The sequence below is a fragment of the Dipodomys ordii genome, unplaced genomic scaffold, assembly GCF_000151885.1.
Source record: "Dipodomys ordii isolate 6190 unplaced genomic scaffold, Dord_2.0 Scaffold44, whole genome shotgun sequence".
Classification (NCBI taxonomy): Eukaryota; Metazoa; Chordata; class Mammalia; order Rodentia; family Heteromyidae; genus Dipodomys; species Dipodomys ordii.
Genome location: NW_012267260.1, coordinates 40744 through 58958, shown reverse-complemented (window position 1 = coordinate 58958; position 18215 = coordinate 40744). Strand labels below are relative to the sequence as shown.

Genomic DNA, 18215 nt, shown 5'->3' with positions numbered 1-18215 from the left:
ATGAGCTCTCTACCATTTGAGGCATGCCCCTAGATCTTTTCTCTTTTATTTTGCACCTTTGCCAGTGCCAATCTCCTGCCACTGCCTTCTGAGTTGGTAGGATTTTACTGTTATGTACCAGCATACCTGGCTTGTTTGTTGGGGTCAGTTCTTGTTTATTGGACTAGCCTCAAACCATGATCAGTCATATATAAATGTTTTAAAGGCTGAAAAACAAATTTGATTTCTAAATAGGTTGTAATAATAATTGCATTTAATTTTTCTCCTCTTCATAATTGTTGAGGTTTGCTTATATAGTAGCTTCCAATTTAATAAAATAAGTATTACATTTTTTAGGAGTCTAGTGAAGGCAAAAACTCATCAGACTGTAGAGACAATGAAATTAAAAAATGGCAACTAGCTCCTCTTCGAAAGATGGGACAACCAGTTTTACTTCGGAGATCTTCAGAAGACAAGAATGAAAAAATACCAAAGGAGTCAACAACTGTTTTTTGTACTGGAGAAAAACCTTCAAAACCAGGTAGTGAGAAATACAGAAATTATTGTGTACTAATATATTTCTGTTATTTCCTATGCAACTAATATATTTATAGAGATTTTAATTTTTTTCATGGGAGTAAAAAAAAAGAAAAGGTTTTTACTTGTAAAAATTTATTGCTCCAGCCGGGCGCCGGTGTTTCACACCTGTAATCCTAGCTACTCAAGCTGAGATCTGAGGATCACAGTTCAAAGCCAGCCCAGGCAGAAAAGTCTGTGAGACTCTTTATCTCCAAATAACCACTAGAAAACCAGAAGTGGTGCTGTGGCTTAAATAATAGAGCACTTGTCTTGAGCTGAAGAGCTGAGGGATTGCACCCAGGTCCAGAGTTCAAGCCCCATGACCGGAAAAGAAAAAAATATTTCTCCAAATTCTAGAAGGCACTAGTGAACGGAGGCCCTTCCTTTGTGACAGCTATACACTAGTGGGAGAAGGCTAGGCAGACAGCATGTTGACAGCCTCAGATGTAGATAGATACAAATATTACATACATTAAAAATAATATGAATATATACATAATCATACATTCCATGTTTCCTCTGGTTAAGGTAAAGCATGGCGACTTTAGGATATATACATTTGTAAGTTTAAAAAATTCCACTAAAAATACTAAAATTTTAAAAGTTCCACTAAAAAAGGACTTTTTCATACTTGAAAATTACACCTGTTAAAATTGTCAGTGGGAGGGAAGGTACTCCACCCAGTGATGTTGCTTGAGGTGCTCTCTCTATGCATGACCCTAGCTCACTGAAAAACACACAGAGAGAAAATGTTATGCTACTTTAGTGCCTGTGAGGAAGAAGTGTCATCATGGAAAATGGTAAGGAAAGTGTCTGAGAGCTGATGTTTCAGATAAAAAGGATCGAGTGTGCGATTTGAAGGAATGCATTTTTCTGAGAAAGGGACTGGGTGAAGGGCACCACCAATGAAGGCTTCCAGTTAGCATCAGACTTGGCGTCTGAGAAGTAAGAAATTCAGTGTGGAGTGACTAGAAAGTATTATCTTCCACCCAAGGCTCAACCACTTGAACCACACCTTTGCAGTTAATTGGAGATAAGAATGTCTTGCTGCTAGTTAATCAAGTCTCTAGAATTTATCTCTGCCGTTGTCTACCTACACGTGCTTCAAATCCCAACTTAACTCTCAGCTTGAGTAGCTAGGATTATTGTTGTGAGCCACTTGGGTGAATAAAGAAGTATGCAAGGTCTAGGTGCTAGTATTGTGCTATCTAATCCCAAATTGATTACTTTCCCAGTTTTTCCTTCCCATCCCCATCAAATAGTTGTATAGTTCATTTTTAACATAATGTCAACTGAATACCACTGTTGGATTTGTTTTCCTTTTGTCCCTCCATTTCAGTGCCTTCTCTTACCCTCCCAAAGACATACAAACGATCAAAAATTGCCAAAAGAAAATGAAAACAACAAAGAAAAATCGTCTCATTTCCAGTTCCTGGAGTTCATTTTGATACTATTATTTTCTCTGATCAGATGCACATAGGAATTGTCCCTTTCTGTTCCTCTCCTAAGAGTGTCTTCCTGTGATCTCACTGTGTGTGGATGCCTAGAGTCCTATATAATTTATCATGTCTCAGTGTATTTTTGATCTGGCTTCCACATATGAGAGAAGACATGTCTCTCTGAGCTTTGCTTGCCTCACTTAACATGATTTGTTCTAGGGCCATCCATTTCCCTGCAAATGATAGAACATTCTTTATAATGGCTGTGTAAAATTCAATTATGTATTGGAACCACATTTTTGAATCTGAAGGGCATCTGGACTGTTTCCACAACTTGGCTATTGTAGATAAGGCAGCAATGAACATGGATGTAATGTTTCTTTCATTGATGTATGTAATGTTTCTTTTTACTTGTGGACTTATTTTTAAATACTATCAGTTTTAATACAACTTTAATGACAAGAGTATTTTAATATGTAATGTGGCTTCTGACCATATTTCTAAGTAGTGGCTTTTAATAGTCAATTGGTATCTTGGCTCGTGATATTCTGGATAAATATGCAAGAGTTCTGTTTTGCTGGGTCGTAATGAAGATCTGTGGTTAGCTTTTTTGATGAATTTCCAGACTGTTGATAGAGTCATTATACTACTAGTTTACTTTCCCACCAACAGTGCACATCTCTGCCAATATTTGTTGGAATTCATGGTGTTGGCCGGTCTAACGGGGTGAAATGGAATCTCAGAGTTGATTTGCATGTCCCTTATGGCCAGGAATGATGAGCATAACCCCATGTGCTTCTTTGCTATTCTTACCCTTTCTTATGAGAAGTCCCTCCTTTGCCCACTTAGTGATTATTTTATCAGCTTTAGGTTGATTTCTTGAGCTCCTTGTGTTTTGAGACAACAATTGGTTGGATTTTACATTTTGATCCAATCTGTTGCTCTGTCTTTTTGTTGGGAAGTTGAGGCCATTGATGTTTAACTTTATGATGGAGAAATACGTCAGGTTTTCTGCCATTTTGTTGTTTTCCGGTATGTGCGTCTTTCCTCTCTTGAGTTTAGTAGTCTACTGATTTTTGTTCAGTGCTGTGTTTCCTTGCCTTTGTTTTCTTCTGAGTGAATGCTTCCCTTTAGTCTCCTTTGTAGTACTGGTTTAGTGTTAGTGAATTCCTTTAGTTTTTGTTGGTCATGTAAGGTTTTTGTATTGCCATCAGTACAAATATTAGCTTTGCTGGGTACACCACTTTGTTTTGTCAGTTGTTCAGAGCGTGAATTATCCACTCCAGGCTCCCCTTGCATTGAGGATTTGTGTTGAGAGATCTGCAGCAACTCTAATCTTCTTTCCATTGTAATATAGTTCCCTCTTTTATTTTGCTTCATTTAAAAATAATTACGTGTCCCAGGTTTTCACTATAATTTATGTTTCTTTTTGGATTCAGTCTGCTAAGAGTTCTGTAGGCCTGTCAGGTGGGTGAGATTCTCTCTTGAGATGCAGTTTTCTGTTGCTATTTTGTTAAATAGGGTTTCAGTGCCTTTGGTTTTGAATTCTTCTCCCTCATCGCTCCCGATTATGTGTAAATTTGATCTTTTGGCGGAATCTGGCCACTCTTGAATATCCCTTTGCTAATGTTCTGTTTTTTCCATGCCCTTGAATTTTTGTTCTAATTCCTCTGCTTTATCCTCAACTCCTGATACCCTGTTTTCTACCTCACTTGTTCTATTGCTGATGCTTTTAACTGCTTTGCAATGGGGAAATAGAGCCTTTCATGTCTCCTACCTCTTTATTAATGTCATTTCTCAGGGTATTAATTTCATCTTCCATTTCTTCATTGAGATATGTAATGCTTCTTTCATTGATGTATGTATGTATGTTTCTTTTTACTTGTGGACTTATTTTTAAATACTATCAGTTTTAATTACAACTTTAATGACAAGAGTATTTTAATATGTAATGTGGCTTCTGACCATATTTCTAAGTAGTGGCTTTTAATAGTCAATTTTGGTTATAAACTTACATAATTCATTATAAGGAAAAATATCTTTAAAAAAATTAATGCGTTTTCATACCTGCTTAAATTAGGCACTCAGGAGAAGCAAGAGATAAAGAAGAAGAAAGTTGAAAAGGGCGTCTCTAGTGTGCACCCTCCTACTGCTTCCGTCTCCAAGCCATCTGCAGATCAAATCAGACAAAGCGTGAGACATTCTCTCAAAGACATTCTTATGAAAAGGTGAAAAACCAAGAGTGAACGTATTATTACTGAAGACTGAGTATGTTCTTCAGTTTATGAAAAATAATTAAATTGTTTTTACTTTAAGGCTTACAGATTCAAATTTGAAGGTACCTGAGGAAAAGGCAACGAAAGTTGCTACAAAAATTGAAAAAGAGCTTTTCTCTTTTTTTCGGGACACAGATGCTAAATATAAAAATAAATATAGAAGTTTGATGTTCAATCTGAAAGATCCTAAAAACAATGTAAGTATATTTTGTTTGTTTCTATGCATTTTCATGCTTCCAACTTTCCTGAATACATAGAAATCTTAAGATTGTAATACAAAAGATCTCCAATTTAGTAATTTAGATTGTGATTATAGAATCACTTAGAATATACAACTCTCCATGTCCCAAGACCTTAGGCTGTTCAAAACATGTGTTCTACCTGTGAACTCCTTCCCTTGCCCAGAATTTTTTTTTTTTTTTTTTTGCTGGTTCTAGGACTTGAACTCAGGTCCTAGGTGCGGTCCCTGAATCACCTTCTTTGTGCTCAAGACTTGTGCTGTATCACTTGAACCATAGTGCCACTTCCAGCTTTTTCTGAGCTATTTATTGGAGAGAAGAGTCTCACTAACTATTCTGCCTGGGCTGGCTTCGAGTCGTGATCCTCAGACCTCAGCCTCCTGAGTAGCTATGGTTACAGGTGTGAGCCACCAGTGCCTGGCTTCGGAATATGTAATTTTTAATAACATTTTAATAACATCTTGATTTATGAATTCCATAAATAGTGTTCTGTAAGTTTGCTGAACAGCTTCATGTCTTTAGCAGGTGTATTTTGATTTAAAATCAAACAATAGAGTTTCACAGTTTACATTTATAAGGCTTGAGGGCTGGGAAGGTGGCTCAGTGGTAGAGTGCTTGCCTTGCATGCATGAGGCCCTAGGTTCGATTCCTCAGCACCACATAAGCAGAAAAAGCTGGAAGTGGTACTGTGGCTCACGTGGTAGAATTGATAGCCTTGAGCTGAAGGGACAGTACCCAGGCCCAGAGGTTCAGGCCCCACGACTGGCAAAAAAAAAAAAAAAAAGGCTTTAACTCAGGACCTTGCTGCTGTCCCTGAAATTATTTGTTCAACCACTTGGGCCATTGCTATACTTGTAGGTTTTGGGTAAGTAATTGAAGATAAGAGTCTCATGGACTTTTCCTGCCCATGTTGGCTTCAAAACCTGAGTGAGGCTTATGCTTACAGTCCTAACTACCATGGAGGCTAAGATCTGAAGATTGAAATTTGAAGTCAGCGTGGGCAAGAAAGCCTATGAGACTCTTATTTCCAATTAACTACCAAAAAGCCAGAAGTGGAGCTGTGGCCCAAGTGGTAGAGTGCCATCCTTGAACAAAGAAGCAAGTTCAGGGACTACATGGAGACCCTGAAGTCAAGCCTCACAACTGACCCCAAAAGACCTGGAAGCCGGGCATCGTAGTACATGCCTGAAATCCCACCTGCTTGGGACCCTGAGGCAAGAGGATTGCTTAGATAAGCCCGGGGTTCACAGCCTTGTCCACAGAGATTCAGTCTCAGGTTATGAAAATGTGCGACACATTTTATTAAGTATCATTTTAGCTCTAAGTATCTTTTAACAGTGGAGTACATATTAGTTTAGTTCCTCATTTTAGGATTTGTTGTATGTAATTTGGATGAAATCTAAAAGCCAGATGTGTGTATGTACTTGTGAGTATGTTGAAGGAGACCTTTGATGAGTTAAACAAATAAAAAAATGAGGTCAGTATGCCGGGCACTGGTGGCTCACACCTGTAATCCTAGCTACTCAGGAGGCTGAGATCTGAGGATCAAAGTTCAAAGCCAGCCCAGGCAGGAAAGTCCATTAAACTCTTAGCTCAAATAAACCATCAGAAAACCGGAAGTGGTGGAGCGCTCACCTTGAGCTGAAATTCTGAGGGACAGCGCTCAGGCCCAGAGTTCAAGCCCCACAACCTACAAAAAAAAAAATGAGGTCAGTGAATTTAAAAGGTTCCAAAAATGATTGATCACTTTTGTATTTACCTTTGAGTTCAGCAGGATGTTTTTTGTACAGATGACTCTAAGTAACAGTATAATTAATTTCAACCCTCTTGGAGAGAAAAGTTTTCACATAAAACTTTCAGTTTTCACATAAGTGATGTAAATTGGTATAAGAGCAATTACTCGGGGCTGGGAAGGTGGCTCAGTGGTAGAGCACTTGCCTTGCATGCCTGAGGCCCTGGGTTCTATTCCTCAGCACCACATAAGCAAACAGAAAAAAGCCTGAAGTGGTGCTGTGGCTCAAGTGGTAGAGCGCTAGCCTTGAGCTGAAGAGCTGAGGAACAGCGCCCAGGCCCAGAGTTCAGAGTTCAGGCCCCATGACTGGACCTCCCCCCCCAAAAAAAAAAAAAAAAAGAAAGAAAAGATCTGTATCTAACATAATGTATTTTCAGATTTTACATGTTTCAATACTAAGAAGCTTGAATGGGACTCAAAGAATCAATTTCAAGAAAAAAAGCAATCTAAAGGAAATAAATCTTAATCACTACAGAAAAGCTCCAACAAGTATCTGACCCATAAAGGCATACTATGCAATGTCAATTTTTCTTGTGTAGCTATCAGTATACTTCAAAAAAATATCCCATAAGATAAGTTGCTAAGTATCTACAGAGTACCCCTTTAAGGATCCTTCCCTCCCCATATACCAAGGAATCGAACCCAGGGCCTCAGGCATGCAAGGCACGCGCTCTACCACTGAGCCATCTTCCCAGCCACCCCCCCCCCCCCATACAGATCTTTTCTATAGCACATTCCTATAATGTATTGGTTATTATGACAGAATATATGCAATTTTGGATTGGTGTATAATGGTTTCATTGTATGTGTTCCCAGACAGAATAAGTCCCTGTGTAATCTTACTTCAACTTCAGAATTTTGCTCCATTGTGTTGATTTTTGTGTAAAATGTATATTTTGTGGCCTTAGGAAACAAAGTTGCTATTTAATAGTAGTGTATTCAGCAGTTCCCTCTCCCCACCTTTTTTAAAGTACTTGTCTCTTTCTTGTTTTAAAATCTTTTTAGATACTATTTAAAAAAGTACTGAAAGGAGAAGTAACTCCTGATCATCTTATTCGAATGAGTCCAGAAGAACTTGCCTCTAAAGAGTTAGCTGCTTGGAGAAGAAGAGAAAACAGACATGTAAGAATATGTATGAATGGGTATTTCACTACCAAAACTTATATTTTTTAGTCATACAAGAAAAATCATGTAGGAGAAAAATCGATACAGAGTGTATGCCAGGCACTTGTAGTTCACACCTATAATCCTAATTACTCGGGAGCTGAGTTCTGAGGATCAAGATTCAAAGCCAGCCCACGCAGGAAAGTCTGTGAAATTCTTATCTTCAGTTAAAAACCACTGGAAAACTGTCAATGCCACTGTTGCTCAACAGTAGAGTGCTAACCTTGAGCAAAAAAGCTCCGGGACAGCGCCCAGGTCCTGAGTTCATGCCCCATGATTGACAAAAAACAAATACAGAATGCACAATAAAATAGACTCTTCTGTTCTTCTGATTAATTCCATCCCTCTTCTTTTTCTTCCCTTCCCCTTTTTCCTTCCCATCCTCTTCCTCTGTTTTGTTGACCAACCTTGACTGGACTGGACTGATGTGACACTCCTACTTCAGCTTTGTTTGTTTGTTTTTTGTCGGTTATTGGGCCTGAACTCTGGGCCTGGGCGCTGTCCCTCAGCTCTTCAGCTCAAGGCGAGCGCTCTACCACTTGAGCCACAGTGCCACTTCTGGCTTTTTCTGCTTATGTGGTGCTGAAAAATCGAACCCAGGGCCTCATGCATGCGAGGCAAGCACTCTACCACTGAGCCACCTTCCCAGCCCTTCTGTTTTTTAAATAATACTGTTTTATACAGGTGCAGTGGCTTATGCCTGTAATCCAAGTTCTACTTGGCAGGCTTTGATGGAAAGGATTGTGGTTTGACAATGGCCCTATAAAAAATTAGGGAGAAGCCAGGCACTGATGGCCCATGCCTGTCATCCTAGCTACTCAGGAGGCTGAGATCTGAGGATCGCGGTTCAACGCCAGCCCCGGCAGGAAAATCTGTGCCACTCTTGTCTCCAATAAACCACCAGGAAACCAGAAGTGGCGCTGTGGCTCCAGCAGTAGAGTGCTTGCCTTGATCTGAAGTGCTCAGGGACCGCTCCCAGGCCCAGAGTTCAAGCTCCATGACTGACAAAAAAAAAAAAAAAAGTTAGAAAGACTAAATCCTAATTACATATATACTTTTTATAAACATTGTCCGAGAGAATTATAAACATTAACTTATTTTCTTGTGCTAGTACGAGGGCGTATACTCATATCCTTGCACTTTATCAATTGAGCCACACTACTGTCAGTATTGGCAATTTGTAGGGCCAGATGAATGGTCCAAATTAAAAAAAAAATTGTATGGGGCTAGGAAGGTGGCTCAGTGGTAGAGCACTTGCCTTGCATGCATGAGGCCCTGGGTTCTATTCCTCAGCACCACATAAGCAAAAGAAAAAAGCCAGAAGTGGCGCTCTGGCTCAAGTGGTAGAGCACTAGGCTTGAGCTGAAGAACTGAGGGACAGTGCCCAGGCCCAGAGTTCAGGCCCCACGACCGGACCCAAAAAAAAAATTTTGTATGATTTTATAATCCCTGACTTAAAGTTTCAAATAGAAAAGGCTTTAAAAATTAAGGTTTAGCTGGGCGCCGGTGGCTCACGCCTGTAATCCCAGCTACTCAGGAGGCTGAGATTTGAGGATTTCGGTTCAAAGCCAGCCCCGGCAGAAAAGTCTGTGCCACTCTTATCTCCAATAAACCACCAGGAAACCGGAAGTGGTGCTGTGGCTCAAGTGGTAGAGCACTTACCTTGAGCCGAAGGGCGCAGGGACAGCGCCTAAGCTCAGAGTTCAAGACCCACGACCAACCAAAAAATAATAATAAGGTTTATCCCAAGTAACTCGTTTGTTAAAAGCTGACCTTCTGACCTTCATTGTCATGTGTGCATGTGTATATTCACATTAATACTATCTATTGTGTGTGTTGTCTCACATTCAACTGGAGCATTGTGTAGTAAATGCACCATCCTTCTTTTAAAAATGAATCTTTTATCTTACTCCTTGTTCATAATACTTGCATTTTAGGCACTAAGTCTCTGTATAGATCTTGCCAGATCTTGTATTTATGTAGGTCAAGATAGTCTGTGTTGTATTTATTCATTTTTTTCACTTTTACTTTGTTTGATTTCTCTTTTATTTTGAAGATAATCTTAACATGTTATTTTCCTCCATGTTCCAAACATGTACATGATTCTTTTATACTTTGAAACTGGCCATAGTTGTCATTTTCTCTGGAGATCAGACTGTTATTTCCTTTTTTTTTGTTTTTGTTTTTTGCTGTTCCTGGGGCTTGAACGCCAGCTCTGGGCACTGTCCCTGAGCTTCTTTTGTTCAAAGCTAGCATTCTCCCACTTGAGCCACAGCTCTAATTCCAACTTTTTGGATAATTTATTGGAGATAAAGAGTTTCATAGTCTTTCCTGCCCATGCTAGCTTTGAATCCTGATCCTCCAATTTCAGCCTCCTGAGTAGCTAGGATTACAGCTGTGAGCCACTGGAGTCTAGCTAGATTTCTTCCCCTTCCACTTCTACTTCCCTTTCCCCTTCCACTTTCACCACCTCCCTCTCTTTGAACCTATCCTCTCACTTTCCCTCCCCTCTTTTTCTTTTCTTTTCTTTTTTTTTTTTAAGAATGATTTACAGTTACCAAAAATGAGATAAATGAGCAGACCTACCTTTACCTTCCTTACTCTGTTGTTCTCCCCGCTGCTTTTTACTTCTTTCTCTACTGGCTAAATTATACATTTCATTGCTGAGCTTGTTCAACTGTGAATTGTGAGTGTTACTGAAAATGCTCAGTCAAGAGACAACTAATAGGGGATTGTTGAATTCGTTTTGATCTTTGAATTAATTGTTCCTATGGGGTATCGAATTAGGAATCTTAACACCAAGATAATTTAAGAATTAAAGTTCTCAAAAAAAAAAGAATTAAAGTTCTCTGTGGCAGTTGCTAAACAGTATTTGCAAACTGATTTCACATGTAAATATCAGTTGCCTTCCATTAAATTGTACACATCAACTTCAGTACTTTGCAAATTGTATTGTACTACAGTTGCCTCCTATTAAAATTACATGTGAACTTCTCACAAGTGAGATATGGAATCTTAATTGGTGCATTTCAGCAGTTAGATTCTCATTATTACAGAGAAAAATGATATATACAATATAGCTCATTATTCTCTGTTACATTTTTGGTATGAGATACTACCTAAAGATTAAAAATCATTTATGAGCTGGGTGCTCATGCCTATAATCCTAGCTTTGCTAGAGGCTGAGATTTGAAGATCAGATTTCAAAACCAGCTTGGGCAGAAAGATCTGTGAGACTTTTATCTCCAGTTAATCACCAGAAACCTAGAAGTGGACCTGTGGTTCAAAGTGGTAGAACAGTAACACTGAGCAAAAATGCTCAGGGATAATGCCCCACAACAGACCATATCATGTATGATGATTTGCTTATTTTTTAGTAAGCTCTCATTATTTAAAGTTAATATTTAGAGCTGAGCATTGGTAGCTACTCAGGAGGCTGAGATCTGAGGATCGTGGTTCAAAGCCAGCCTTGGCAATAGAAAACTTTCTGAGATGCTTAATGTCCAATTAAACAGCAAAAAGCCAGAAGTGGTGCTGTAGCTCCAGGGGTAAGAACACCAGTCTTGAGTGAAAGCCAAACAAGAGTGTGAAACTCTTGAGTTCAAGCCCCAGTACCAGCACAAGCACACAAAAATGAATTTTTTATTTGGAAATACATTTTTGAAGTTAGTTTCCTTGTAACCATTTCCTGTTAGACCATAGAGATGATTGAGAAAGAACAGAGAGAAGTGGAAAGACGGCCAATCACAAAGATCACTCATAAGGGTGAGATAGAGATTGAGAGTGACGCTCCGGTGAAAGAACAAGAAGCAGCCATGGAGATTCAGGTGAGGCAATAGATAATACCTTTTTTTTGGGGGGGGGGGTCCGGATGTGGGCCTGACCTCTGGGCCTGGGCGCTGTCCCTCAGCTCTTCAGCTCAAGGCTAGTGCTCTACCACCTGAGCCACAGCGCCACTTACAGCTTTTTTCTTTTTGCTTATGTGGTGCTGAGGAATCGAACCCAGGGCCTCAGGCATGCAAGGCAAGTGCTCTACCACTGAGCCACCTTCCCATCCTGATAATATCATATTTTTACAACTGAAAACATGAGGATTCAGAAAAGAGTAATCTAATGCTCTTAAAGTAAAAAAATAAATATTCTTATACAACCTACTTTATTGTCTCAATGACTTTTATTTTTTTGAGACTTATTCTTTCTCTTTAGAGATTATGTGAATTATCTGCATTATAGGCATCTGTTAAACTTGTTATAATGTAGGCATAGAAATCTGTAGTTGCATTTAGGAGAATAATTTGAGAGCTAGTTGTACCTTTCTTATTTTCAAATATCAAAAAAAATAATTTAAAATTTTTGAAATCTTTGAAGAGGAAATTTTAAGAAGGAATCGCTTTTTTTAAAAAATAAGAACTATGTTACACTTTTAAAATGTGTTAGTGTATAACTGTCTTGATTAGCCCAAAGAGCTTACCATCTAAACCTAAACCTAATTTTTACTTTTTTATATTAGGAACCCTCAGGTAGTAAGTCATTGGAGAAACCAGAAGGATCTGAGAAACAGAAGGAAGAGACTGACTCCATGTCTAAAGATACTACTAGTCAACACAGACAACATCTTTTTGACCTTAACTGCAAAATTTGCATAGGTTGGAAATTTTGCTTCCTATTCATTGTTAAAAGGGAATGCTTCTATACTGTTTTCTCAGTTTTGGTGATGTGGTATACAAATTTCTTTGAGCCAAAGCAGATTTCTGTATGACTTTTTTTTCGGGGTTGAAGTATAATAGTTTTGACTATTATATTTTTTGTCATATTCTCTACAGTTGGTTGTATTATAGTTCATAACAAAATGAATCTGAAATTACTTTTTAAGATTTTATTTTTAGAGTTATGTTCAAATCAGAACTAAGGGAAAGGTACAAAGGAAATTTCCTGTGTACTTTCTATGTAGATATTCATTGTCTCTTTCCTTTTCAGTATCCTTCACCAGAGTGGTATAGTTGCTACAGTTAATTAGAATACATTGACACATCTCACTCATCCAAAGTACATGGTTTACTTTAAGATTCTCTTTTGATGTCATATAAACTGGGTTTTAGAAAATATAAAATGATATGTCTATCATTAATACTGTCCCACAGAGCATATATTAACTGCTCTAAAAATCCTCTGCTCGCCCACTCATCCCTCTGTCTACCACTCTCATCAGATCCTAGCAGTCTCTGGCCTTTACTGCCTCCAAGATTTTGCCTTTTTCATTATATGTAAATGTAGCACTTTCTGACTGGTTTCTTTTACTAATAAGTAACACAAGTTTAAGGTTCCTTATGGGGTTTTTTGTTGTTGTTGTTTGGTTGGTTATTTTGTGAATAACTGGCCTGGTTGCTGTCCCTGAACTTCTTTTGTTCAAGCCCCATGACCGGAAAAGAAAAAAAAAATACTGAGGTTTACAACTACTGAATTGTATGAGATATATTTAATTTTGTAAGAAATCGTGAAACTGAAGCCAGTATTGTGACTTGAACTCAGGGCCTTGTACTTGCTTGGCTTGTTTGTTTGGCTAGTGGTGTATGTACCATAGCCTAGCTTCTTGCTGGTAATTTTGGTGGAGTTTTCCTCACTTTTCTGTCCAGGCTTAAGTTCAAAGCATGATCCTTTGGATGTCAGCTGTGTGTCTGTGTCTGTGTCTGTCTGTCTGTCTGTCTGTCTGTTGTGGGGTCTGTCTGTCTGTCTGTCTGTCTGTTGTGGGGCCTGAACTTTGGGCCTAGGTGCTGTCCCTTTGCTCTTCAGCTCAAGGCTAGTGCTCTACCACTTGAGCCACAGCGCCACCTCCAGCTTTTTCTGCTTCTGTGGTGCTGAGAAATCGAACCCAGGGCCTCATGCATGCGAGGCAAACACTCTACCACAGAGTCGCCTTCCTAGCCCCAGATGTCAGCCTCTTGAGTAGCTGGGGCCCAGCTTCACACTTCTTCCTTTTTAACTGTTCAGTTTTAAGAGTTCTTTAAGAGTTACACAAGTTCTTAGAGTTCAGTAAATTAGATAAGAGTTACTATATATGTAATACAAGTTCTTTATTAGATAGATATTCAGCAAATATTTTCTCCTAGTCTGTGGGTTAAATCAGAATAACCAGCTCATCACTTCTTTCTAGAGCCTTGCCCTTGATGTTTCCCCAAAAAGTCATTGCTATCCGCAGGGTCACCTAGGTCCTCTCCTATGTTGTCTTCTATGTGTTTTATATGTATGTATTTTAGTAATTTGTGTATTGGTTAGAAAGTCTGTGTCTATTTCCCATGTGCATTTTGAGTTGTTTCTGTACCGTTTGTTGTAAAAGGTGTATTTGTTCTAGTGTATTGTTGTTATGATCACTTGACTATTTGTGTGAGTCTATTTTTAGACTCTCTGTTTTGTTAATCTGTTTCTCTATTCTGCCAATAGGAAGGTGTTTTGATTACTTCAGCTCTGTTGTAAATCTTGAAGCATAATCTCAGTATTCTGACTTCGATCTTCTGTATTCTATTTGTTAGTCTTGAACTTTCACTCAGAAATGACCTTTTCTCTTATATTTTCCTTGATTATTTATTCAGTAAATATTTATTGAACTCTTTTTGTCAGGTACTTGGCTGGTTGTAGGGAATATAGTGGTAAAATGTCTGATATTGTCCAGACTGTAGGAGAAACTATAATTTAGTGGTGAATGCAGACAAATGATTATTAAAGTTATAGAAATACAGTTTTTATAAGTGTAGATGGCAAGAAGATATAGCCTACACTGGGATGTCTGGCTGAAGAATTATGTAATCAAGATATGAAATTCAAGACTGGTTCCCACAAAGAGTACAAGAACATCTTGGAATTTAAATTCAAGAAGAGAAGGGTATACAATGTTGTTGAACAGATATTTGGAATGTCTGTTTACAAGATACATTTTTAGATTTTTAGTATATATTTTTATTGTAAAAATACTGTACAGAGGGGTTACATTTTGATTTACATTTTATAGCCATTGATTTTGAGTCTTGAAGTTATGATTCTGTACTACCATTGAAATTAGTTTAATAAGTAGTGAACAGCATTTTAAAACAAAATCATAATAGAAAATGTCACTAAATTTCATAATTGAAAGTGATGATTAGCCATGCACTGGTGGCTTATACCTATAGTCCTAGCTACTCAGGAGGCTGAGGTCTGAGGATTGTGGTTCAAAGCCAGCCGGGGCAGGAAAGTCATGAGATTCTTATCTTCAATTAACCACCAGAAAACAGAAGTGGCGCTGTAGCTCAAAGTGGTAGAGCACTAGCCTTGAGCTGAAGAGCTGAGGGACAGCGCCCAGGCCCAGAGTTCAAGCCCCAGAGCCCACCAAAACAAAAAAAGAAAGTGATGATTTTTATGAAACTTTATTTCTACTTTGTATACACAGACAAGCACATAAATTTAACAGTGGCACATAAGAATATTTCTATTTTAAATTATAATTGTATTGTTAGGTTGTTTCATAAGTTGGGTAATGAGTACATTTCTTCTTTTGGACAATGTCACCCCTTCACTTTCCAGTCCCATCCCTGCCAATAAGTTGCGTAGGTTACGTAGTGTATACTAAATAATATGGTTGTTTTGTTCACCCTTCCTCCCTCCCTTTCTGGCCCCTCATTCCCCACCTCCCACAAAAAGGAAAAAAAGCCCAAAGCAAAAATAAAATGAACAGCCATCAATAACAACCCATGTTTCCATTTTCTAGAATTCAGTTTTATAAATACTCCTTTAAATCTTCAGAGAAGTTACACCTTTGTGTTTCACATTGCTTTTGGTCTGTGTGTGAATGCTAGTAAGTTATTATGTGCATTTAAATTTTAGATCTAGCTTCCACATATGAGAGAAAACATGTGCTGTTTGTCTTTCTGAGTTTGGGTTACCTCTCTTTGCATGATTTAGTCTAGGTCCAATCATTTCCCTATAGAAGATATAACCTTATTCTTTCTAGTGGACGAGAAAATTCCATTGTGTATGTGTGTGTGTATGTATATATATGTGTGTGTGTGTGTATACACACACACACACATATATATACATACACACACACACACACCACATTTTAATGACCCACTAATCTGTTGTAGTATATCTGGGCTGTTTCCATAACTTGGCTATTGTGAATAGTGCAGCAGTGAAAACGAACAAGTGTCCTTCACTATATCCTGACTTTTAATGATGTGGGTAGATGGCCAAGCATTCAGAGTGAAGTTCTATGTTTAATGTAGTTTTTTTTTGTTTTGTTTTTCAGGTGTGTGTGTGGGGGGGGGGTATCGGTTTCAGGACTAGAACTCAGGGTCTGGTTGCTATGCCTGAATTTGTTCAAGGCTAGTGCTCTACCACTGTGAGCCACAGCTCTCCTGGTTTTGGGGTGGTTATGTGGAGATATTAATCTCACAGGTTTTCCTGCCTGGGATGGCTTTGGACCACAATCCTTAGATCTCAGCTTCTTGAATAGGTAGGATTACAGTTTTGAGCCACCAGTGCCCCAGCTATGTTTAGTTTTTTGAAGAACCTCCAAACCACCTTCCAGAGTGGTTGCACTAGTTTACATTGCAACCAACCATGCAATAGGGTTCCTTTTCTCCCATATCTTCACCTGCGTTTATTTAGAACATTTCTTAAATACTACCAGGTGAGCTATTTTCATAGCAGTAAGAGAGGAATTACATCATGAAACTGCTGATATACTTTACATGAAATCATATGTTTTACATGAAATCATTCATATATTTTACTCATGTGTTACATTTAGGAGGTAATATGAATATAATGTTTAAAGGAATAATACAGTACAGATAGAACTCTGCACAGTGTGCTGTACCTTGCATTTCAGATCAGTTCAGTTCTCTATACATGTGAGAGGATTGGCAGTGGGAAGAACACTTAAGTATAGGTGTAATAAGACTCATTATGAGAATGGAAGGGTGGAGTATGAATCACAGAAATGCAACAACAACTTTAGAAAGTAAAAGGGGATTAAGTTATGGTTTATGTTGGTGTCTTCTGGCTTTAGGTCGAATGGCACCGCCAGTAGATGATCTTTCTCCAAAAAAAGTGAAAATTGTTATTGGAGTTGCTCGTAAACACTCAGACAATGAAGCTGAAAGTATAGCAGACGCATTATCTTCAACTTCAAATATTTTGGCTTCTGAGTTCTTTGAAGAGGAGAAACAAGATTCTCCAAAAGCAACATTTTCTCCTGCTCCACGGTACAGTACTTGCAGTCATCATAAATTTCTGCTAAATTTTGAGAGTCTTCCAAAACAGAAAAGTGATGTATTTCTTAGGAATTTTGAGAAACTCTGTCTTCACACATTCTAATTGAGATTAAAAATAAGACTATGATATTTAATTTTTTTCTTAGATACAGATATGACTTAAAACAGTTAAGTTAGGCAGTAACCTGTGGCTCACGCCTGTAATACTAGCTACTCAGGAGGCTGAGATCTGAGGATCAAGGTTCAAAACCAGCCCAGCCAGGAAAGTCTATGAGACTCTTTTTATCTCCAATTAAACACCAGAAAACTGAAGTGGTGCTGTGGCTCAAGTGGTAGAGGGCTCGCCTTGAGCTGAAGAGCTGAGGGACAGCATCCAGGCCCAGAGTTCAAGCTCCACAATCAACAGACAAAGCAAAACAACAAAAATAACACAGTTATACTCCTTCCAGGAGGTTTGGGATAGTTAACTTTTTTAAATTTGCTTGTATGCTGTCCTTGACATTTTAAAATAGAAGTAACTGATGATAAAGTTCAACTTGTCATGGGCCTTTAGGTAATATCTTTTTAATGTCATTTTCTAGTCCAGAGATGCCTGGAACTGTTGAAGTTGAGTCTACCTTCCTGGCTCGCTTGAACTTCATCTGGAAAGGCTTCATCAACATGCCTTCGGTGGCAAAATTTGTTACCAAAGCTTACCCGGTATCTGGTTCCCCTGAATTCCTAACAGAGGTACTGTTGGCTTTCCCGCCCCTTTGACCTTTGACTGGCCCAGGTGTTCCAGAAAGCAGTAGACACACACACACACACACACACACACGGTGAACAGCTAGTAATAAAGTATTTGCTAATAACATTCTTTTAGCAGCTCAGTCAATGAAAGTAGACACTCACAAATGTATTTGAGGGTTGTAGGGAACTATCATCTGAAAGCTTGAGATAGGGTGTCAGAGAGACAAAAATCAGAGTGTGTCTATGTGGGTATCTGAACTTGGTTTTAAATATAGAGCTAGACATACTCGAGCCAGATGTTGAAACCCCATGTCTGCAATCTGTGTTACTCAGAAGGCTGGGTTATTAGGATCCAGGCTCAAAGACAGCTGGGCAGACAAAGTCAAGAGATTGATCTCTAATAACTAGCAAAAAGCTGAAACTTGAGACAGCACTCAAGTGGCAGAGGGAAAAGCTGAGTGAGACCTGAGCTCAGTACCACTCCCCGTCAAAAAAGATTGCTGGACATCCTTACAGCATTCAGTGCTAGCCCATGTGAATATTTTCCATTGTTAGACTAGTCTTCTAATTCTCTCACTGCTTATGGTTTATGACTGTAATTCTTACCTATTTCTGAAAATAAGATGTCTACATGGAGCTTGAGCTTTATAGGTAGTTGAGAATCTCATGATATTGTTATAGTGCTACCCTTGCTGGTTTTATTTCCTTTTTTTTTTTTTGTTAATGCTGGGGCCGGGGCCGGGGCCGGGGCCGGGGCCGGGGCCGGG

The 18215-nt window shown here is 38.7% G+C and overlaps 1 protein-coding gene across 2 annotated transcripts in view; it reads left to right on the top strand.

Annotated features, from left to right (window-relative positions):
- Phf3 (PHD finger protein 3) overlaps window positions 1-18215 on the top strand; it is a 59491-nt gene that overhangs the window by 32910 nt on the left and 8366 nt on the right. For both annotated transcript variants that reach the window (XM_013019189.1, XM_013019188.1), the window contains 8 exons: window positions 337-520; window positions 4078-4225; window positions 4314-4470; window positions 7310-7426; window positions 11164-11295; window positions 11979-12114; window positions 16515-16710; window positions 17301-17448. In XM_013019189.1, coding sequence (XP_012874643.1) covers window positions 337-520; window positions 4078-4225; window positions 4314-4470; window positions 7310-7426; window positions 11164-11295; window positions 11979-12114; window positions 16515-16710; window positions 17301-17448 — 1218 coding nt within the window. The remainder of the gene's footprint in view (window positions 1-336; window positions 521-4077; window positions 4226-4313; window positions 4471-7309; window positions 7427-11163; window positions 11296-11978; window positions 12115-16514; window positions 16711-17300; window positions 17449-18215) is intronic.